This window comes from Mesoplodon densirostris, chromosome 5, assembly GCF_025265405.1.
Source record: "Mesoplodon densirostris isolate mMesDen1 chromosome 5, mMesDen1 primary haplotype, whole genome shotgun sequence".
Lineage (NCBI taxonomy): Eukaryota > Metazoa > Chordata > Mammalia > Artiodactyla > Ziphiidae > Mesoplodon > Mesoplodon densirostris.
In genome coordinates this window covers 123,049,504-123,072,358 of record NC_082665.1, presented here as the reverse complement: position 1 = coordinate 123,072,358, position 22,855 = coordinate 123,049,504, and the positions used below count along the sequence as shown (strand labels likewise).

General features: G+C 50.9%; 1 protein-coding gene across 2 annotated transcripts in view; it reads left to right on the top strand.

The window, feature by feature from the left end:
- RFTN1 (raftlin, lipid raft linker 1) overlaps nt 1-22,648 on the top strand; it is a 200,673-nt gene extending 178,025 nt beyond the window's left edge. For both annotated transcript variants that reach the window (XM_060099471.1, XM_060099473.1), the window contains 3 exons: nt 10,239-10,342; nt 12,711-12,792; nt 21,264-22,648. In XM_060099471.1, the coding sequence (XP_059955454.1) occupies nt 10,239-10,342; nt 12,711-12,792; nt 21,264-21,671 (594 nt within the window). In that variant the 3' untranslated portion in view covers nt 21,672-22,648. The remainder of the gene's footprint in view (nt 1-10,238; nt 10,343-12,710; nt 12,793-21,263) is intronic.
- The last annotated feature ends 207 nt before the right edge of the window (nt 22,649-22,855 follow it).

Sequence of the window (22,855 nt, the reverse complement as noted above, 5' to 3'; positions counted from 1 at the left end):
ACGTATCAGCAGGCAGCTCTGATGCATGCACGCATCTCCTGTCCCTCCACCCCATCACCCCTAACCCCTCTCCCGAAGCTGCACGTCCCAGGACCAAATCACCTGCCCGGCCTAGAATCTAGAAGAGTGTTATCTTGCACTGCAGGTTTGGTTTTCCTGCCAGCTGGGCATGCGTGGTACTCTGGGAGAAGTCCAGACAGCATCTCGAGTGAGCATGCTCTCCCCCTGCGTGGGTTTTTCTCTCTCCCTCCCAGGGTACGCTGGTGGCAGTGCTGGGCCTCACGGTAGCTTGTCGTAAATGAGACTTCAGGACTGCGATGTCATGCCAGGTCACAATATGTCTGGCATGTAGGAGATGAGGGCGTGGTGTGCCAGCTTTGAGAGCAGTGAGAAATTAGAAACCCCGAGCTCCATTCAGTAGTAGCTATTACATTCTATTTCTCTCTAATCAGATGAGGTGACTTTCACTCCGATTTTCCTCCTAGAGGTTTGCTGGGTTATTTGGCTCTCCCTAGAATAATCATAATCTATCAGCTTCTCCTGTGGAATAAGGCACCCCAAAGCTTAGCGAATTGAAATAACCAGCCTTTATGGCTGTAGTGAGTGCACAGGTAAGCTGGGTGATCCTGCTGATCTGGGCTAAGCTCCTGTAACCTCACTCTGCTTGTGTGTCACTGGCTGGTCGACTGGCGTCTCGCTGGTCCAAGATGGCGTCCCTCACGTCTGCTAGTTGCTTGGGCCACATGACTCTCATCATCCAGCAGGCCAGCCTGGGCTTGTCCTTGGTTCCCTGAGAGCAGGTAGAAGCAGCAAGGTCACTCGCGGCCTAGGCTTAGAACAACTATGATGTCACATCTACCATATCTGTTGGTCAGAGCAAGTCACAAGCCCAGCCTGAACTCAAGGGGTGGAGAAGTGGACTTTGCCTCTTTATGGGAGGAGCTGGAGGATGCCGTAAAGAGGCCTAGAGGCAGGGAAGTAGTCATTGAGGCCATTTTTTGCAAACAGTGTATCTCAAATAATAATAACAGTCATTGTTATTATTTTGTTGGGCTCTCAATAGGGCTGCAGTTTGTTGCTTTTCTTGTGTGTGAGTGAAAATCAGGCAAAGATGTGAATTAACCAGCAGGGGTGGGTAAATCGTCCTAGAAAGGAAGCTTTCCACGCACTGCATGTATTTTCCTCTGCCCCCTTTTCTACATCTGAGAGCTAAGCTTTTTTTTTTTAACGTATTCTCTTTGAACGTTATGAAAGCCGAAGTTGTCTAAAATGAGACGGACGGCTTTCTTAGGCTCTATTATGTTGGCCTAATTACATATCAGCAAAATGTTTTTCTGGGGCATTGTGTGTAAAACAAAGAGGAAAACAACATCTCCAGCCGGCCCCAGCATCCTTGCCCCTCCCTCTGCTGGCAGAGGCAGTGGTCCTGCAGGAGGCCTGTGGGGGGATGGGGGCCAGGAAGGCAGGGCTGCTGCAGCTGCCACTGGCCTCAGATGGATTTGCCCTTTCCCCAGAGAGAACGAGTGGCACAGCCTTCCTTCCTCTCTCCTTCCCTCCAGCACACCTCATGGTGGCTTGCATCTGGGGAGGGACTGTATGTTAGCTCTCCCCACCCCCTGGACCGGGATCTCCTACAGCAGGAGAAGAGGCTCACACATCTTCGCTTCCCAGGTGCGTGGCACAGAACCAGGTTGACTGGATGTGGAGATTCATAAGTGAATAGTGGTACCTGGTATAGCCGTGCCCTTGGCGATACTGAAGGACTCAACGGAGTTTTCTGCAAGACCGCCGCCGTGTTACAGCCCCTACTTTCCAGTTGATAAATGAAGATGAAATGTTCCTTCTTTCCAGCTTGGCATTCCCCTCTCCTGCCCTGCCCTTGCATCTCTACTTTCTGTCTCCTGAGGGCATGACTCTTATCTTCCCTGTGTGCTGTCATGGCCAGGGTCTCTGCTGGCCATGGCAAAGTCAAGGCAGACCCCAGATTTCCTGAGAACATGTTTACATGCCAGCCACTTCCCTCCTGAAGCAAACTGGCTGTGGTCTCCTGAGACCTCACGGTCTATCCAGAGATGGTTTTTCAGGCTCTGTGTTGCTTGCCCTCTCAAGACATTAGATGGTGTGGATCTTTCTTCTTAAATGTGTTTCCTACCCTGGGCTGCCCTCCAGCCAGTTCAGGGCTTTTTATCACCTTCTGCTCTCCCCTCCCCAGGAGACCGAGTCCTCAGCCAGCCTCACCCCTCCTTGAGTTGTTCTCTGCCCGTATTGGCCAATGCCTCCAAGTCTTCCTTTTCATCTAACCTTTCCCTGTCTTTAGACTGTGTATGAGTGCCCTCCCTATTGCTGCTGTAACAAATTACTACAAACTTAGTGACTGAAAACAGCACAAATTTATTCTCTTAACAGTTCTGGAGGCCAAAAGTCCAAAATGGGTTGTAAGGGATTATAATCAAGGGGTTGGCAGAGTTGCATTCTTTCTGGGAGAATCTGTTCCTTGCTTTCAACTTCTAGAGGCCAACCTGCTGGTGGCCAAGCACCCTGCCCTCTGCTCCCATCCTCACCTTGACCCACCTCCTGCCTCCTGTCTAAGGACCCTTTTGATCACATTGAACCCACCTGGTTAATCTCCCCATCACATGATCCTTAACTTCATCAATCCACCGGATCCCTTTTACCATAGAAGGCAACCTCTTCCCAGGCCCCAGGATTTAGGACGTAGACACATTTGGGGGGAGTGAGTGGGCACTTTTCTTTCTCCCATAGGAATCTTTCCCTCTCATTGTGGTCCTTGTCCCATATGCCTTGGTTCAATACATGAGCAGCCATTACCCATTATGTTGTTATACAGCATTATTTATTTAACAAGCCCAACACTGATTGACAGAGGTGGTGTCCAGTGTTTTGCTATTGTGAACAGTTCTCCAGTGAATAACTCTGTACATTTGTCATTTTTTAATATACAGGATCCATTCCCAGAAGTGCGGCTGTTGGGTCAGAGGGTAAATGTATTTACTTGTAATTTTGAGAGATACTGTCAAATTGTTCTCCCTGAGGTTGAATCTGTCCTCCTGCCAGCCATGTATGAGAATACTTGCCTCCCCACAGCCTTGTCAGCTAAGTAGTTCTCAAACTTTGGGGGTTTTCCAATATGAGAGGTGAAACTATGATATCACAGGGTAGTTTTGATTTGCACTTCTCTTATTGTGAGATTTAGTATATTTTCCTCTGGTTTATGGCCATTAGAATTTCCTTTTCTGTGACTCTCTTCCTAGCCTCATCCCATCTTAAAATTTGGATTACTGGATTTCTTTTCTTACCAATTTTTAGGAGCTACTTTTTTGACTGTAATTTGAGCTACAAATAGTTTCCCATCTTGTCATTTGTCTCTTGCTTTTGCATAGCTTGTCATTTGTCACGCAGTAGGGGTTTTATGTCACCAAATTTATTATTTTTTCTTTATGTTTTCTGGATTCTAAGATGTTTAGAAATGGCTTCCAGTAGGCCCTTTAAAAATTAATAAAATTGTGTTAAATGTGGGGAGTTGGACATAGGTAGCTATTTCTTCTCTCTTCTGAAAAATCCCAGTGAACTGATATTAAAAGAATGATAGATGTATTTGTAAATTTATTTGTAATCCCCAAATCAGTACTCTTGGTGCTTTCACAGTCACTTGCAGATGTATGCTTAGTGGCAAAAAAATAAATAAATAAATTATGTTGCTGACATGCATGTTCCCAGCTAAGCTTTCTCATTTCAGCTGTCATGCTGTAAACAAGTGTCCTGTTTGCAGTTCACTTAGTGCCACATTTTTCACATGCTTGTGCTTTTTGTTGGTGATTTCACTGTATAAAGTTGCCCCCAAGCATAGTGGTGCAGTTCTGTCCTGTGTTCCTAAGAACAGGAAGGCTGAGATGTGCCTTACGGGGCAAATATGTGTGTTAAGTAAGCTTTGTTCAGGCGTGAGTTACAAATCTGACCAGAGGCTAACAGGAAGCTAACCCTGTATTTCCCAAGGAACAGTGCTTCAGTATCTGCTAATTCAGTATTTGTGGCAACATTATAGAACAGAACTCCTACAAATAATGAAAAATGACTTTAGATGATAGATAGATAGATGGAGAGAGACATAGGTAGGTAGGTAAGTAGGTACATGGATGGATGGATGGATAGGAAGATAGATGATAGATAGAGACATAGAGACATAGGTAGGTAGATGGATGGATAGATAAATAGATACAAAGATAGATGGATAGAGACAGATAGGTATGTAGATAGGTGGATGGATGGATGGATGGATAGATAGGAAGATAGATAGGTAAATAGATAGATAGAGACATAGAGACATAGATAGGTAGGTAGATGGATGGATGGATGGATAGATACCCACAAGAACAAAAATATTGGAAGAAGAGAAAGTGGAAGATGTGTGATTTCAACAGATTTTTAGAAGATGGAAGGTGCACGGAGGAAGGCAGATTAATTTAGCAAAGTAGAGGAAGCTGCACCTGGATGTAGAAGGGATCCTGAGGAAAGCTCTGGTCTTCAAAGCCTAACTCGCTGCAGAATGGTGGGATGTGAACTGCAGAGCTGAAAACTGGGGCATTGTGGTGAAGTCCTTACGCAGTGTGGTAAGATCCCTGGCTGCCACCTCTGTCTTGTGCAACCTGGTGACTGCAGAGATAATTCAAGGATCAGACGAAACGACTTATAGAGATAGAATATATGTATCCGTGAAACAAAACCAAGATGCTATAAAAAAGAAATGATCAAAAGAGAAGAAAGAGCTTTGGGGTCTGAAAATAGGGCAGCAGAACATTTTAAAACATACAAAAAGACTGGAAAACAAAATAAAGGACATCTTTCAGAAGGTAAAATTTTTAAAAAGTAAGAAAACAGGGGGAAAGAAAGGTAATAAAATTAAAATATCAGTCCTACGTTTTGACTAATAGCAAGTCCAGAAAGAAAGAAGACAAAAATGGAAGAGAGAAAAATTATCAAAGCAAAAAAAAAAAAACCCAAAACACTTTTCAGAGCCAAAGGACAAGAATCCTTTGAGGGCAAAGCCATTGAGTGTACAGCCCTTTAACACACACACACACACAGACACACACACACACACGAAGTCATGTTGTGAAATTCTGGAACTTCACGGGGAAAAATATCCTAAAATCTTCCAAAGCAGCACAACAGATTACACTCAAAGTATTAGTAATCCAAATAGATATCACAATAGCAATACTGACATCTAGAAGCTAGTGGAGCAATACTTCTAAAGTGTTAAAGGCAAACAGATTTCAGCCTAGACTTCTGTACCCAAACTTAGTTAAAAGTGAAGACAAAGACATTTTTAGGAGTGCAGGGATGCAAATAACTTCCAGGGCATTGTTTCCTAGGGAGCCACTAGAGGATATGCTCCAGCAAAATGAGGAGGAAATCAAAAAAGAGAAGACACCAGCCATAGACAGTAGTGGAGGGAGAACACAGTCCTGGGAAGCATCCACACCAGATTGAAGCAAGGGTACAGAAAGTTCCAGAAATATGTCTCCAAGTGGAAAAAAGTAGAACGAATATATTTAGGTACATGGGATAGTTATTGATGGGCAGGAAGAAGAAGTGTTGGAACATGTGGAATGAATTAGTGATGGGTTCATGTACAACCACACAGATGAAAGAAATTAAGGCCACAGTTAACTCCAGGAAAACTAAAGGACTATATTAAAAAAAAAAAAAAAAAAAAGGTGTGGTCACAGTACATTACTTGACCCAGAAATATTTGCTATAACACAAACAGACTTTTGATTTAATTAAAATTATAACCATTTGGGGCATCAGGAAAGAGAAAGTAAGAAATGTGAATGGGAGCTCTAAGCCTTCATTTCCCATGGTAGGAAATCAATAGACACCTAAAATTGATAAGTAAGGAAATAGTATATAAACACGCCCTGCCAATTAGTGTTAGGCATCAGTGCTTCGGTAGCAATTTTACAAAAGACTGTTGCAGGGCTCTTGCTTCACATGTCCTCTCGGGGAAGGGAAGGGAAGGGAAGGGAAGAGAAGCACCCAGCTGGTGGCTGTCTCCAGTCATTGTTTCAGGTGTGGAGACCAGCCCAGAAGTCCTGCATACTTTTCAGACATGGAAATTGAATTCCTGTCTTCATTCAGAGTCATGAATAAGGAGCAAAGTATCATCTTTTAAGCTGCTTTTCTCCCAGATTCTTCCAGAATGGAAACAAGGAGAAGAAAAGAAGAGCACACTGACTTCAGGATACAAACTTTCTCACTGGACCGATGTGTTTCCTCCCCTGCACAAAGGATCTTTGAGCGGATCAAAAGACACATGCGTTTCTTAGTAAACTCTACATTGTGTTGTTCTGTTTTTGGAGGGTAAGGGAAAGTTGTGTTGGGTGCCTGTTTCTTTAGTGGATTTGCAACCACGGAGAAATTACGGGGAACAAAGGAAAAAGAGCCATAAATACAAATGAATCCCTTTTATACAAGTCAAAGAACCACAGGACATGCTTCATTTTTTTTAACACTCCAGGTGTGATCGGAGATTACGTATCCACACAGGAGAGTGGAGAGTTAATTAAAATTTTTGCACCTGTTCCCAGAAAGAAATGTCTTTTCGTTTGATAAGCGGGCTGGCTTTGGAGTGTTGTTTGTGCTTTTCTCTCCTCTCTGGAGTGTCACAGAAAAGCAGATCAAAGAGAGCCTTCCGTCTGATGCGTTTCCGACCACTTTCTCAGCTAGCTAATGGACTTGAAAGCCTCTTCCACTGACTGCATGGAGTTCATGTCATATTTTAGAAACGTCGTCTTCTGACTCTGTTGATAATATGCAAACCGGCTTTGATAGGTGCTTGTGGAAAACCACATTAACCGTTAATTAAATCGAGACCAGCCCAGAGAGTTGGAGTGGGAGAGTCTGGCAGAATGAAACACCTCACCCCCTACCATTTGTATTTTACTTTTCAGCCCGTTCTGTGACAGCCGGCTGGGAACACTTGTGATTGAACTCTCAGCTCTCTCAAGCAGGGTCATGTTTTGCTGTGTTTTCGCTTCTTCCTTTTAGTCTTTCTGATTCTGTACCCTCTGGCTGACATCCCCTACCTTGAGGGGAAAAGCTGTTGGGGAGAAATCCTGCTGTCTTTCTCTTTAAGATGGTGAATGAGGGGAATAAAATAGAGCAAAGCAGAAGCAGCCCTGCGAGGCCTGTCTGGGCAGGCGGGTCAGGCTGCCTCGGGGGTGCCCATTGTCCTGCCGTGCTGGGTGCCCGAGGAGAAAACCCGGCTGGGGCACAGGCACCAATAAAAGGACTCCATCCTGCCACTCAGGGCTTTGTGAGCACCACGCTTGTCCTGGTTGCCATGGCGACTGTCTGTAGCTGGTTTGTCAGAGTGCTTGATAAAGTGGGAAGGTTATTCTTGATAGACCCAAGTAATCTTAACCTTGCAGAGCTTGAGTGTGGATGTACCATTTTCTCTCCTCTTTAAATCAGGAATGCAGGGATGGGGGCACGGGTTCTCAGGATAAAGCTGCCACAGCAGGTGGTGAGGGCCCTGTCCAGCACAAAGGACACTGGCCGTAACTGGTCTGGAAGGGAGGTCCCGTGTGTCCGGGGGGCCAGCAGAGACAGGGGTGGCTGGGTCACCTTCTGCCGCCTCTGGCCTGAATGGGGGCTTCAGGGACGGGGCCAGAATGGGGTCGCCTCCTGTCCCTCTCCCGTCAGTTGGTTGTATTTGTACCTGTCTCTCCTCTCTTCCTTCCTTTTCTTCCTGCTCCCCTCTTTCATTAACTCCCCGTCCTCTCCTCCTTCTCTTGCCCCTTCCCCACCTCGTTCTTTTGTCCCCCACCTTCTCCTCTTCCCCCCTCCATTGCTTTCTGCTGCACCAGTATTAGTAACAGAGCAGAGCCTTTCAAAGTCCCCCGACTTCTCCTCTCCTGGAGGATGAAAGGAAAGGTAACAGCTTTCCTTTTGGGGAAATTCGAAAGTAACAGCTGATCATTTCTGGCCACAAAATTGCAGACTCTTTTCTGTCATCCGAAGAAACCTAATTGATTATCTAGGCAGTACTTTTCAGACTTAGCTGCATGTCAGCTACTGGAAACACTCTTTAAAAAAAATAGAGCTACCGTATTATCCAGCAGTTCCACTCCTGGGTATGTATCCAAAGAAAAGAAAACACCAATTAGAAAAGATACATGCACCCCAGTGTTCATAGCAGCATTATTTATCATTGCTAAGATACAGAAGAAACCCAAGCGTCCATCAATAGAGGAATGGATAAAGAAGATGTGGTACATATATACAATGGAATACTATGCAGCCATAAAAAGAATGAAATAATGCCATTTGCAGCAACATGGATGGACCTGGGGGGTATTATGCCTATTAGTGAAATAAGTCAGAGAGAGAAAGACAGATACTTTATGTTTCCACTTATATGTGAAATCTAAAAAATAAAATGAATGACTATAACAAATCAGAAACAGGCTCATAGTTATAGAGAACAAACTAGTGGTTATCAGTGCGGAGAACGAAGTGGGGAGGGGCAAGATAGGTAAAGGGGATTAAGAGGTACAAACTGCTATGTATAAAATAGGTAAGATACAAGGATGTAATGTACAGCACAGGGAATATATATTTTATAATAACTATATGGAGTATAATCTATAAAAATATTGGATCACTAGGGGGTATACCTGAAACTAATATAATATTGTAACTCAACAGCACTTCCATTAAGAAAAGAAAAAAAAACAGACCCCTGGGCCCCACCCCCAGAGTTTCTGATTGTGCAGGTCTGGGTGGGGTCCCAAGACTCTATTTCTAACAAGTTCCCAGGTGATGCTGCTGGCTTGGGGACCACACTCTGAGAACCACTGACATAGGCCAAGACTTGCTTTATATAGTTGAGGCTCCCCGAGGGTACGTTGGTTGCCCGGTAGCCACGCTGGGATGGATGCCCAGTGATAGGAGTTTTAAAAGCCGTTGGGAGAAGCAGGGCTGGTTGTTCCCTCATCTCTCTTCTGGCCCCTGGTTCTGTCCCCCAAAGGCCTCCAGCAGGACAGCCCCTCACTGTGGGTGATCCCCTCTGAGCAGCACCGCTCTCCGGGTGAGCCTCTTCTCAGCGCTCCAGGCCCCTCGCGGTCTGCCATTTGTCTGTGCCGGCGTCCCCCCTGGAATGCCTCTTACCCAGCTCCACCTGTCCATCTCCACCCAGCCCCTGAGCCCCAGGAAGCCCGCCCTGACCACGATCACACCACCCCTTTCTGCTAACAGCGCAGCCTCATGGCCCTGCCAGTGGGCTGTTTTGTATTTCGGTCACATGGGTGTTTGTGCCGTGGCCTCTGCTGGACTGAACTCCAGCAGCAGGACTGTGCCTTCGTTCACCTCCGACCCACCTGGGCTCCGAGGTACTTGCTGAATGAGTCCTGTGGCGGCCTCCGCTGGAAGGACTCTACACACGTCAGTAGTGTTTGAAGCCATTACCAGGAGCTGACCGAGCAGGGAGTGGGTGCAGGGTCTACGCAGGGAGGGGTGGGGCTTAGCCTGCCTCTCGAGAAAGCAGGATGTAAGGCCCGGGCTGGCGGCCTCACAGTGGGATTGTCTCCCTGTGGGAGCAGGACTGGGTTTTTAAATTGAAAGGCAAGCGTCAGTCCCCTCCCCCTGCTCCTCCCTGATTCCAAATGAAGCAGCTTTCATCTACTCCTTTACGGCAGGATGTGTAACACAGGTGAAGCTCCCTGTTTGTGTGCACGTGCAGGGTGTGTGTGTGTGTGTGTGTGTGTGTGTGTGGCCTCTGTGGCTGGATGCAGATGACTCGATCGTTTGTCAAATGTAATTTCACTCCCCACAAGATGCTCTGAAACCATCTGAGCAGTGGATGTTGTCATGGGCTTAGGTACGTCTTGGAGCAGAAGTGATGGTGTTTCTTCAGTGAAACTCACAGGAGGCTATTTGTCCAGACAAGAATAAAACAAAATGAATGGGTCAACCCTTTGGCTCTATCTCTTTGCCGACTGCACAGACTGAGTCGGGGCTGGAAAGAAATCCCACGTTGGCAGTCGGGCTCCAAGCTCTTGAAGCATCTTCGGAGCTGGAGTAGGGCCCCAGGCTACAGGGCATCCCACCCCTTTCTGCTTTGTTGGGTTGGCGGATTGGACGGTCCCCTCTCCGTCCCTCAGACGTCATTGGCTTGAGGCAGCTGCAGCCCTGACTGTGGCCTTTCTCCCCAGGGTGTCGAGGTGCAGACAGACTACGTGCCCCTGCTGAACTCGCTGGCCGCCTACGGCTGGCAACTCACCTGTGTGCTGCCAACTCCTGTCGTCAAGACAACGAGGTAACAATAACCATCATTACTGTTACTGAACACTTGCACGGTTCCCCATAAACCCTTCCGTGCGTAACTTATCGAATCCCTGTGAGTCTGGTGCTGTTACATCAGTTCTCCACCTGGGAAACGGCAGGGTCAGGATTTCAGGGTCGTAACTACCCCCCCACCCAGAGCAGCCCTCTTCCCACATGGGGAGCCTCGGCCAGTGAGCCATTGCTGCCTAGCCTGTCACCTGGGCTGAGGGGACCCAGGGCTCTCAGATGCAAAAGAAACTCAGCATCTGCTGTGTGCCCTGTGCTGGGCTAGGCAGGCACATTGCATGCAAAGTCTCATCTAGTCCTCAAAAAATCCTGTGAGGTGAGGTGGGATTTTTTTGGTTGTATTTAACCGATTTTATAGCTGAGGAAAGTGTGGCCGGGGAGGTTGAAGTGCTAGCCCAAGGTCATGGCGCTGGTCAGTAGCCCCATCAAGGGGACATGAGGCCCTGGACTCTCAGCCCTGGCTGTGGCCCTCCCTGTGATTTCACGTTCATGGTCGTTTGTCCACCCTCAGCTCTCCCTGCTGTCCCTTGAGCCCGTGGGCTTATCCTAGTCTTACGAACCCTAAAGCCCTTCCATCTGTCTTTTGGGTTTGCTATCAAGCTGGTCCTTCTAACTACCTGTGGGGTGGTAAGCATAGATGTGGTTCCCATTTTACAGATGAAGAAACTGAGGCTCACAGAGGCTCCATCACATACCCAAGGCCACACAGCCAGCAAGTGGCAGAACCCCCGACTAGACCCTCAGTCTACAACGGGCCACCTCTTTGCTGACCTCTGGGGGTGCCCCCTCCCGTGGCCCTCAGCCCCGCCCTCCCTGAGTCCTGCTGCGTGCTCACGCCCGCAGGTGATGGACGGCCTGAGGCAAGCCTAGTGACCTGGGGGACGGCAGGCGGTGCAGCCCCAGAGCACAGAGGCGGGAGTGTCGGCTCCCATCACTGCCTCTCCTGGGCCCTCATCACATCCCCCACCCCCGGGGTCTGTGCAGCTGCAAGAGCCAGTCTGCAGCCGCCCTTGGGCCCTGGACCACCGGGAGATTTCCGTATTGCTTCTTGACCAAAGTTTCTGTGGGCATAGGGTGGTGCCGTGGAGGGGAAGGAACCCCCGATTTGTGACCCAGAGCTTGAACCCAAGTCCTGAGTCGGCCGATTGTTGTCTACCTTGGTCAAGTCCACGTAGCTTCTTTGAGCCAGTTTCCTAGTCCATGCAGCTAGGAATGCTGCCTGCCTTCTGTTCCAGAGGACAAGAGCCTCCCTGAGAATGTATTTGAATGTGAAGCCCCCGCTGGCTCTGTGCTCGCAGCCCGGAGGGTAGGGACGGTCTCTCTGTCTCAAGCAGTCCCACCTTCTAAATAAGCCTCCGTGATCCTCCACCTTCCTGGCCTTAAATGACCCTTGCGGTGGAGTGGAGAGAGCGTGGGACCGGGCAGAATCCCCGCTGTGTGACCCCCGGCCTGCTCCTTGACCAAGCTGAGCTGTCCTGTCCTGTCCCATTGGTGAAAGTAGGGGTCCCATTGTTTGGAGCGCCGGGTGCAATCGCCCAGCCCGGCCCGGGCACAAAATAGAAAATGCTAGTCCTCTCCCTCCTTTCCGTCCAACACCCCATGTAGTGACACATCACCTCAGCAGAGAAGACGTTTGCCAAATAGAGGTTTAAGAAAGTGATCCGAAGGTGCGGGGTTCGCGGTGGCCAGAAAACAATGATCTCCGTCACAACATTTCTAGCATCTTTAAAGGCAGCTCCTCGAGGTCCTGCCTTCCTGGGAGGAAGACGCACCCCCTGTGCCATAAAAATGAATAGTGCCCCCAGCCCGTTCGTTAATGCCAGTTCCCGCTGCTCACAAGGGTGACTCAGGGTGACTCAGGGTGGTGGCCGGGACCCGTGCGCAGCCAGGCCCTCTGCCCAAACTCCTGTAATCGCTCAGGTCCTCACTGGCCGCCCATCCCAGGCCAACCAGTTCCCTCCTTGGCCTCATTCCCAAAGACAGACTTGGAAGAGGCCTCCACCCTCTGATATTCACTGAGGCCACTTTGTCGTCATTTGGCGAAGATGGTAGCTGTCATTTCACGTCACGGGAAAGGGGGTTTTCAGCCAGGAAGCTGCCTTCCAAGGATGCACACATAGCTTTCGTTGGGCCCCTGAGATAGCAAGCAAGGGTGGGTGGCCTGGGGGTGGGAAGGTGGGGGGCTTCTTGACCTCCGACCTCTCACTCTCTGGCAGACACCTTCCTTCCCACGGGCAGCCGACCTGAATGAAGTTCAGGATGGCGGCCTCCGTGTGAGGTGCGGGGCTCCGCCAGGTATAAAGGACTCATTCTCAGCTCTGCCTGTGTTACAGGGAGGGGAACGTATCCACCAAGCAGATTGTCTTTCTTCAGAGACCGTGTCTACCTCAGAAAATCAAGAAGAAGGAATCAAAGGTGAGTGACCTTGGCTGCTTTGTTTTGCTTGCTCTGTTTTGCTCACCAGAGCCCGGGGACACCTGAGCCCCTCCGGGGCAGGTGAGGGCACCGGAGGGCCTTGTCGCCGGTCTCCTCCTGCAAGGATGCTCAGGCCACCAGCTTCACGAGGCTAAAGGGGGAGTGGGAAGGCAGGTGCCGTCTGACTCGGGCTGGGACGGCTGAGCTCACGCCCAGCTTCTCCGTATCTCTTAATCTCGTTACAAGCTGGTTGACGCCCTGTCCTGCCTGCGGGTCCCTTGGGACATCAGAAGTTTGGGGAGCTTGGCAGAGAGAACCTGCCAGACGACCTTCCCCACAGGCCCCGCCCTGCAGGTCTGAGTGGCAGTGGCTGGTACAGACAGAGGGCATCTCCACTGTGGAGTGAGTCCTCAGGCCAGGCTGTCCTGGGATGGCCAGGGGCCTCCCCCCTCTCCCTGGACGTCACGTGAACTGTCCCAGAAACACAGTGGCACGGAGAGATGTGGCCGTTCTCAGAGTTTTTCCTGTGTTTCCTGAGACTGAGGCCAAGTCCTCCCCTTGTGTGACATGATTCCGATGCCTCACACCCCCGTGCTTTGCCCCCTTGAGTGCTCTTCCCGCAGGTGTTCACGGTCACTCGGGAAAAGAGTCGAGGGAAACTTCCAAGCCCCTGGAGCCGGCTGGCTCCCCCTGTGACGGACAAGGCCACACTGTGGGGCAGAGCCCACCGGACCCGCCTGTGCCCTCGCCGGGCGCCGTCCCTGAGCTCCCCACCCGCAGTTCCTCGTGTTCTTGGGACCCAGAGCCCGGACAGGAGCACCAAGCAAGTGAACAGATTGGAGCAGCCCCTCTGCAGCCAGCAAATCCAAGGGGAGGGGCCACTGGTGGGAGGAACGCCAAGGAAGAAGCTCCGGAGCCAGCTGGGGTGGAGGGCAGAGGAAGGGCTCTTCAAGCTCGGAGATGCCGGTGTGATGGATGACAGCAGCAGAGGACCAGAAGGCAGCCACCGAAGCCACCATTGCCCACCAGGAGCAACCAGCCACCAGCTGGAAGACGGATGGTCCCGGGCTGCCACCAGCCACAGCTTGGCCTGGGCTGTGGAGCCGCGCGCATTCACGCAGTGACCTTCTAGCAGCACCGCTGAGGTCTCCCTCCAGACGCCAGGCAAAGCCCAGCTTTTGCCCTGACGAGGAGGACGTGGTGCTGCCTTTTCCTGCCAGCGCGTCCTTGTGGTGCCAGCAGATCCCAAAGGACAGGTGGCTTGATCCTGGTGAAGGCTGCACATCTCACCCAGGGGACAAGCCAGTGGGAACCCGAGGGCAGGGGGATGTTAGGGGTAGAGCTTTAAGGCTGCTGTAAGAAAGTAGAACAGCGCACCTCAGGGGAAATCCAGGGAGGTGGGAGTCAGCCTTTTCTGGTCAGTAGAGACGTCCACCCCCAGTGAGCTGCACGAACCTGGGCAGACCTGCTCATTCCACGGCTTGGGGTGACAAGCACTGTTCTCTGTTTGACCTGGGGAGGCCACCTCACTGTTACAGCCCCAGATGCGGGAACTGTACCATCCCATCACCCCCGTCATCCACTCCTCGCTCAGCTGACGGGTCATCGTCCTGCTCCCAGGAGACGGTGCCCCCTGCCCCGTGGCCATGGCTCCATCCTCACCGTGCCCTAGCCCCCCGCGTCACTGACACTGTTCTTGCCCTCCATCCCTCGAAGCACCATTTTCTCTTGGCTGTCCCACCACTCTCGCCTGGTTTCCCACCTAGTTCCTCATTTCTAGCCCCGTTTCTCCCCATTTTCTCTCACCTCTTCCTTAGAAAATCTCATCCACCCCCAGAGTGAGAAAATCTCACTCACCACCTCTGTGTCGATGAGTCTTACCTCTGCATGTTGAGCCCTGGCTTCTCCCCTGGGACCCCAGCTCCACCTGCCCTGCGGCTACTCGTGACCTTGCCCTTTCCCACACCGGCCGTCACCCCACCCCCCGACCTTAGAGGAACAGCGCTTCCATGGCCTAGAGGCTCCCACACACCTAGAGGTTGCCCTTGGTGCTTCCATCTCCTTCCCACCATATTCAGTCTGTCCTTAAGGCACATCTGGTTTAGGTCCTAGACATTCTGGAACCCCCTCTTCTCTCCATCACCACCTGCCTGGATGACTCCTCCAATCTCCTGATGACAGGTCTCCCCTTCAGATATGTTCTCCATTCAGAGCCAAAGTGAACTTTCAAAAAAAGTAAATTGAATCGTGTCACTCCACTGCTTAAAATGGTTCTAAAGCTTTGGGTTTTTCTTAAGATAAAGATGGAAGCCTGTATGGTGGTCCACACGGCCCTGTGGGACCTGGCCCCCATCTTCTGCATTCTAGCCACTCTGGCCTTCCTGCGCGTCCGTGCCCCTCGCTGCCACAGGGCCTTTGCTTGGGCAGTTCCCCTGCCCCAGATGTTCTCTTCCTTTGTATTTTTTGGGGATGGTGTTCTCTCCTTTTAGACCAAGCCAGGCTCCTCTGTGATTCACTGGGAAGAACCACGTTCCTCTCCTCTCCGTTTCTAATTTTTGTGATCAATCCTCCACCAGTAGAATCAGACGTTCATTCTGTGAGAACAGACCCTTTTTGTCCTCACTGTTGTATGCCCAGTGCCTGGCTTTTAGTTAGTACTCAACAAATACTTGCTGGATCAATGAGTGAATAATCAAACTTCTGAGCCTGGGACATGCACAGTACGTCTGGCACTGAAATTTCAGACAAGAGATTGCAAGATTCAAACATCAAGGATGCAGCATATTTAGTCCTCTTTAATCAGCCAAGTGGACAAAAGCCTCCAGTCAAGACTTTTCACCATTTGAAAGAAACCTCTCTGTGTACCTCTGAGTGTGGCTTTCAAAGGAAATATTAACCTCCTTGGAAGGTAACAGGTGATTTCTACGACACGGGAGAAGTCTGCCTTCCCACTAAATTACTTGAAGTGGAGGCAGATACGGATGGTTTCTTAATGTGTGAATGAAATCACCAGCCCTGCTGACGTGGAGCTCTGGACACACACGCTGCTGTAAAGCGGAGGATTTTTCCTTTTCTCACGCACTTCTGGCATGGACAGCTAGTCGGGGTTTTTCTCAGTTTAGGTACCGACAGTACACTCACGTGCCATACACACACCCGGCTCAGGAAGGCCATCTACCCTGCTCACCTTGCAGCTGCTGGTTGGGTTCAGAGACTCGCCCTGGAACTGCTCAGGATGTGATGCATCCTTCAGGCTGTGGATGCTACAGTTCTTCCCTCAGAGCCTGCGCATGGAAAGCTCTACCGCCTCAGATCTGAAATACAGTCGACCTTTGAACAACGTGGAGGTTAATCCGAGTGTAATTTGTAGTGGGCCCTCCGTATCCAAGGTTCACTGACCCGAGGATGCAACCAACCACTGACCGAGCAGCACTGTAGTTTTTACTCTTGCCAACCATCCGCGTGTAAGTGGACCTGCATCGTCCAAGGGCCAACTGTAGTTTTGGTTGTTCCGTAAAGACTGTGACTGTCCCCAGCAAAGGAGGAAGGGACGCCTGCTGGTGAAGGGAAGCAGGCGCGATGGTGGAGGAAGCCCTCCCAGGGACGCAAGGCTGGGACTGTGCAAGGACTGGGGACCCTGTTCCACACGGTGAAACCCTGCCCAGCTGTTGTTCTTACCTGATTGGTTCTCACACTGTGGCTCGTGAATCAGCAGTACCAGCATCACCCAGGAGCTGGTTAAAAATGCCAGTCTCCCTCTCCTCCCCAGGCGCCCTGAGTCAGAAACTCCGGGACAGGGTGGGGGACCCGTGTCTGAAGGAGCCCTCCAGGTGATTCTGATGCCCACTCGAGTCTGAGAGCCAGTGTCTGAGTTGAACAGTTTAGGGCCCCTTCTAGGCTCACTGTGTGGATCTCCATTCACATTTTATTATTTTTGATCTTTAAAAAATGGGCCTGTCAGGGAGCTTTCAGTGTAGATATTTGTTTTTAGTAAGACAAACCAAAGCATCTTTCATGGCAGTTATAGCTGGACTTCCATTAGCTGACCCCTTGGCTTCATGAGTCAAGCACCTGACCTAGCAGATGAATCCGAACACCATGAAGTCTGAAAGCTGAGGCACTTAGGGGACGGGCTGAGCTATTCCGAAGGTGTGTGCCCTCTCCCCCTGGCTTCCTCTCCTCCCTTCCTTCCAGAACATGAGCCTAAAGCCTTTTCACCCACCAAGAATGAGCAGATGGAAGATTAGTGTGGGGCCAGAGAAACTTGTGTTTGAATTTCAGCTCTGCTGTTTTCTAGCTGTGTGACCTTGGGCAAGTTACTTAACCCCTCTGAACCTCTACATGCCCATCATAATAATGGTGCTAACAATGCCTAATGAGAGTACCGCTTTGGGGATTCAGGGAAATGGGAAAGCTTGTCCCATTTAGCTTTTAGTTTATATAGACCCTGAGTTTTGGCCACTGCTACTTCCCTGCTTCATGAGAATGCCCCCTTCAAAAGGAGAGAAGGAAAGGAGAAGACTCCAGCCAGAGCCTCTGGGTGACCTGGCTGCAGCACTGGGACAGCTGTGGTGGCTTGGGGACCCCGAGCAGCTTGGGGAGTCAGTGACATCACCACTCCCCATCTGAGGACACAGAAAAACGGTGCAGTCCTCGAAGACATTTGGCTTGGCAGATTTTTCTGGGATGACTCCAAAGGACAGAAAAACATTGGCTGGAGTAGTTCCCATCCAGCTTGGTATGGACAGTCCCAAATCCTTCTCTGCCCAGCAGCCCAGGCAGGGTCCTGGAGGAAGCGGCTGGTGTGCCCGCCACAGGCCCTTTCCAGTCTGTGTCCTTCTGTCGTATTATATCAGATCAATGCAGTGTGATCCTCTACAGGAAACTGGATATGGCCAGGCACCCGAGGAACCATGAGTCTGTTGTTTATTTATAGCAAGAGCAGCCTCTGAGAGGACATCGGGTTTGCATTAGAAAATAGCCAGGGTCCAGGATGGAGTCTGGCACAGGTAGAATGGGCACAGCTATACACCGCCCACCCGCAGAGGGTGCTGTGCTCATCCATTACCGTGTGGGTTGTGCACCCAGACCTGGGGGCAGGGGCAGCTCTTTTGGAGATAAATAACTTGCCCAAAGACAGGCAGCTAACGAATGCCAGAACCGGGGTTTGAACCGGGGTCTTAGCCACCACACTACGTGTAATGCTTTGGTGTCTTAGCATTTAGGGCCTTTCAGCCGAAGCAATCTCCCCAGTTTTTTGGCAAGAGTAAAACTTCCTTCAGCTTCTCTGAGAGTTGACTGCCTCTCAGATCGCTATATATAGGCCAGTTTGACTGGCCTTTTTCTAAGAACATGCAAAAGGCAGAGGGTCTCACTGTTTGGAGACATCCATTAAAAAAAAAAAAAGGCTCTTCCATTTGGGCTGGAATTAAAATGCAGCAGCCTCTGCACACAACAAGGCAGCAGTTATGAAGCATGATTGCGTGGTACCCAAGAGCCATGCAGGGCTGGCATTGGAGGCTGCAGCATCTGTGCTGAGGTCAGAGGTCCTGGTCCTGCACTGATGGTTAGGGGGCCCCAAGATGCCTGCTTGGCAGTGTCTACTGAAGTGGGTGCCTTTGGGTGGGGTCTGAGGCACCCCTTCACCTGCAGAGGGGGTCCACTGTTGCAAACTCATGGCTTGGGTGGAAGAAACTCAAACTACCCCCAGAGGGAAGTCCATCAGCCATCGTACAAGAGAACCCCCAAAAAGGAGTGCCCTGGGGAAACCCAGCCAACACTATAGGTGAACTCATTTGGGATTTGCAGGGAGGGCGGGTGGAGGAAGACAGGATAAATGTTAAATCCTAACCTCAGCACGCACTTCACTCCTTTTCCTCTTCTTTGATGGAATATTCAAATTTACCAGTCTTGTCCAAAAGGGGGTCAACACAGGAACCCCAGGATGTGTTCCGCCTCGGAGCCCTGAGTGTGTTCAGGCAGATGTCTTATTTGAGGAAGTAGACTTCTACCACCGAAAACGCCACAAAGTTGGCAGATTTTTAAGAATTTACATAGCACATTTTTGCTTCTTCCTAGCAAAGTACTCAGATTTATCTATGCATGGTAAAGCCTTAGGAAATGGTTTTCCACTGATGGTGCAACTGCCCTCCTGGGCTCCCCTCTCTAGCCTCACCAGAAGTCATTCGAACGGATGGCTCCCTTTATTTTTCTTTCAGTCACAGAATGGCTTAGATTTAAGTCCATATTTGATGAAACCAGTGTGCTGCGACTCAAGTGGAAAGAAATGAAACGAAAGAAAGAAGTGGAACTTGAAGCGCAACCGCGTGTCCCTGGGGCCCGGAGTTGCACCTGCGGGGTGGCTGAGGCCCTTGCTCGGGGTCCAGGCCCCCGATTCTCTTCCCAGCAAGACCCCTCTCTCCCCGGGGCCTCCTGACTCCAGTCCTCCCCCACCCAGCACTCTTGGGGCTTCGCTCTTGTTCTCCGTGCCTCTCACAGCTGGGCCTGGCCTGTCCCCAGGACCCTGTGGCTGGCGTCACCCCAGGTGTACAGCACGCAGCTCCCGGCCTCTGACTCTGAGCACCGGGGACCTGGGTCTCAGGATGGCAGGGCTCAGAGGGGTCTTTGCTCATGAAGACTTGTTTGGGGAGTGGAAGAAGGCCACAGTTCTCTCTGCGTTGTTACCCAGGAGCGCATCCCTCTTTTGTAAACACAGGGACCCATTTCTCCGAGTCTTCCTTTACTACCCTTCACGTTTCTGTGTCTGCTCCAGCTCATTCGCCCGGATTTATTCCAAGCACACAGGCTCCCAAACTGTCTTCCTCCAGAGCAGCTCCTGCTGTCAGCAGACTCAGCAGGACTTTGAATTTTTCCCCTTTCTTCCTCAAATTAATTTCACTTTCTGGAGATCAGCCAGACCTGATGTGCGGATGCACCAGTAACTCCTCACTAAGGCCCAAGCTGTGTTTTGACTCTTAAGATTTCAGGACCAGCTCCCCTGAAACAGGGAGCTTGGCTAGCTTGGCCGGGCTCTGCCGTCCTTCCATTCATCCATCTCACAAAAGGTTTTGAGCACCTTCTCTGTGCCAGGCTCCGTGCTGTATCCCAGGGATGCAGGGGTGCAGAGGACAGATGGCATCCCTGACCTTCTGAACTCACATCTTGTGTCAGTAATGGTAACAGCAGACACACTGGTATATTGTGTGCTGGGCACAGTGCTAAGCCTGCTATGTGGATTATTGCATCATTGAATCGAAATAAATACCCTCTAAGGCAGAGTTTGGCGAACTACGGCTCTCAGGCCAAATCTGGCCCACGGCCTGTTTTTGTAGATAAAGCTTTATTGGAACACAGTCATGTCCGTTTGCTCACGTGTTACCCATGACTGCTTTTGTGCTATGGCAGAGTTGAATGGCTGCAACAGAGAACGTAAGGCCTGCAAAGCCTAAAATAGTTATTACCTGCCTCTGTACAGAAAAAGTTATTGACCCTGATTTAAGTTAGAGTTACTCCCCCCATTGTATAGATGAGAACACAGGCCAGTCGGGGTGGGGGGGTGGACTCTTCACGTGGGCGGTCTCCCTCCACGGCTTCGATGTGACCCCGTCCTTTCCCAGCTCTGTTGCTGACCGTGTGCTTGGTCCTCTCTGAGCTCCATAGACTTCCCTGTCCCACAGGGAAATGCAGGTGGGGCTCCCTGGGAAGCGGCCTCTGAGATGGATTTGGATGCGGTTTCAGGGGGAGTGCCCTTGGGAATAACACCTGTTGGGGAAGGAGGGCACAGGAGTGGGCAGAGGGAGATGTTGGGCTGTGATTGTAGCTCTGGAGCAGGGATGGGCTTTTAGAGTTGCCCAGAGTTGGTAACAGGAGGATGGGCCGTTGTCCATGCCTGGACCAGTCATTGGTCGTAGCTTGCCCCCGGAAGGGAGTGAGACCTTTGGGGAGGTGGCCAGACCCAGGGGATTGGCTGGGGGCTGTCAGCCTGCCCATCCTACAGGGGGACCTGAGCACCCGGGTTCTGTGCCCTTCTGGCTGGGGTGATCTGATGAGGCGGTGGCCAGTGCAGGGTACCTACAGCTGCTCAGAGTGGAAGGGAGTGGCCGGAGCCCTGGCACTTAGGAAGAACAGGCCCGTGTCCCCTCACCCATCCTGGTCCTCCAAACGATAGGATTTCAGCACCTTCTTTCGCAGGCCTTTGGTATGGGGCCAGCTGAAAGAAATACCCCTCGCCCCCAACAAACCCCTGGAATCCACATCTAAAATCCACGCCATGGCAGGATCGGCAGGCTCTGGGTGGGTGTGACGTTTGGGCTGTGATTCGGTTTGGTGCCAGGAATTCCCTGCTCCGGGAATACTGGGCATTGCGTCTTGCTGCCAGAAGTGACGTGGGCGTGAATGCAAACAAACGTCCACGGGAAGCTCTAGATTCACAGAGGCTGCATGTATTTATCCCCATCTTCTCTGATTTCTAGTTTCAGTGGCGATTCTCCCGAGACGAAATGCACAACAGGCAGATGAGGAAATCCAGAGGTAAACTCGGTGCCAGAGGAAAGCAGCAAGCAGAGGAAAATGAGAGGTATCTAGAAGACCAGTTTCCCAAAGCCGGAGACGTGGAAAACCGTGTGCTGGGGCTGCAGCAGGAGGACTGGGCCTCTGCGGAGGTGAAGGTCCCCGCGCAGGCGGAGGTCCTGGGAGAAAAGCTGCGTCCTGACGGCCAGCTCTGGGTGGAGGCTGGGGCCGTGCAGAACGGTCCCTTCGGCCACAGCCCCGCCCCTGCAGGGGGCTGCATTGGGCACCCCAGTCCTGATCCTAGAGAGGATGCTGGGGAGGGGGATGCTGAGGAAGTGGCTGCAGAGCCCACGGCAGCAGAGGACAACTGAGGCTCGGCAGGTGGTGCTGAGGCGTGAAGAGCTGGCAGACCTGGGGCACAGTGCCAGCTGGGCTGGGGGCTGATGTGCCCTGGTGTCACGTGTTACCCTTCGGCTTGGCTTGACCTCTCCTTGTGAGCTTACCTGAGCCCTCCGAGGAGGGCTGGCTCCCTGACAGTGTTGGTTTCTGCACATCCATTTGAAATGTGTCGTAAGGCCCTGGTGTTAGAACACAAGAGGGCAGGTTACTTCCAGACATGGGGGCTGGAGGCCCAGCCCCGGCCCCACACCACTCCTCCAGGGAGGGGCTGGACCATCCAGTGCCTGTGCCCACCCCCACCCAGAGCCTCCAGGGGGCCTTCGGGCCAAATCGCGGGCCTCCCTGTCTACAAGTCAAGGCTGAGTTGTTCATCCCCACACCCCGAGATGGCCGTGTCCAGCCCGTGCTGTCTGCTGCAGCTACTTGGTGATTGTAACAACCCCTGGTGCCCAGTCGGGCTGCCTTTCTCCATCTAACCCCCCCAGACCTTGCTGCTTTGGCAAATAAAATAACATTGGGAGGGGAGGTGCCCCACCTCCTGGCTTTTCTCCAAGTGTTCCCATAGATACTGGTAATCTGAAAATGAAGAGGTAATTCTGTGTGTGTACCCACTCTTGAAGAATGTCCAAGAAAGTATTCTGTGTTAGTGTTAATGCCAAAAATTTTTTTAAGATTTTGTATTCAGCACATCACATGAACACACGTTCTTTCTGTCATTTCAAGGCAAACCGACTGGCGGCGAGCCCTTGTTACGTGCTATTTTAATCATGTGTCATTAGCCAAGTCACTTCCCATGTATGATATGATGTGTTTATATCATCCAGAATGTGGCTTTAAGTAGATGCAGCTGGCAAACCTTGGAGAGTGTCAACTGTCTTGACCAACATCCTGTCTCTTCTTTTTCTTGTTTAGTTACTTAAAGCAATAAATCATCTATGAGTTTAGTGCACTGTTGAGTATTGAGTATTTATCATGTTGCAGTAACAAGTCCTATAGCCTCGTGTCCCCTATTCACACTTCCTAAGTTTCTAACTCCTGGCAGCAGATGGATGACTTACTTTGGAGGAGAGATCAAAGCTTCTGTGGAAGCAGCGGAGCCAGCTGAGCATGCTCTGCATTCATTTGTAGAAAGAAGACAGAAAGCGGGATTCAGGTG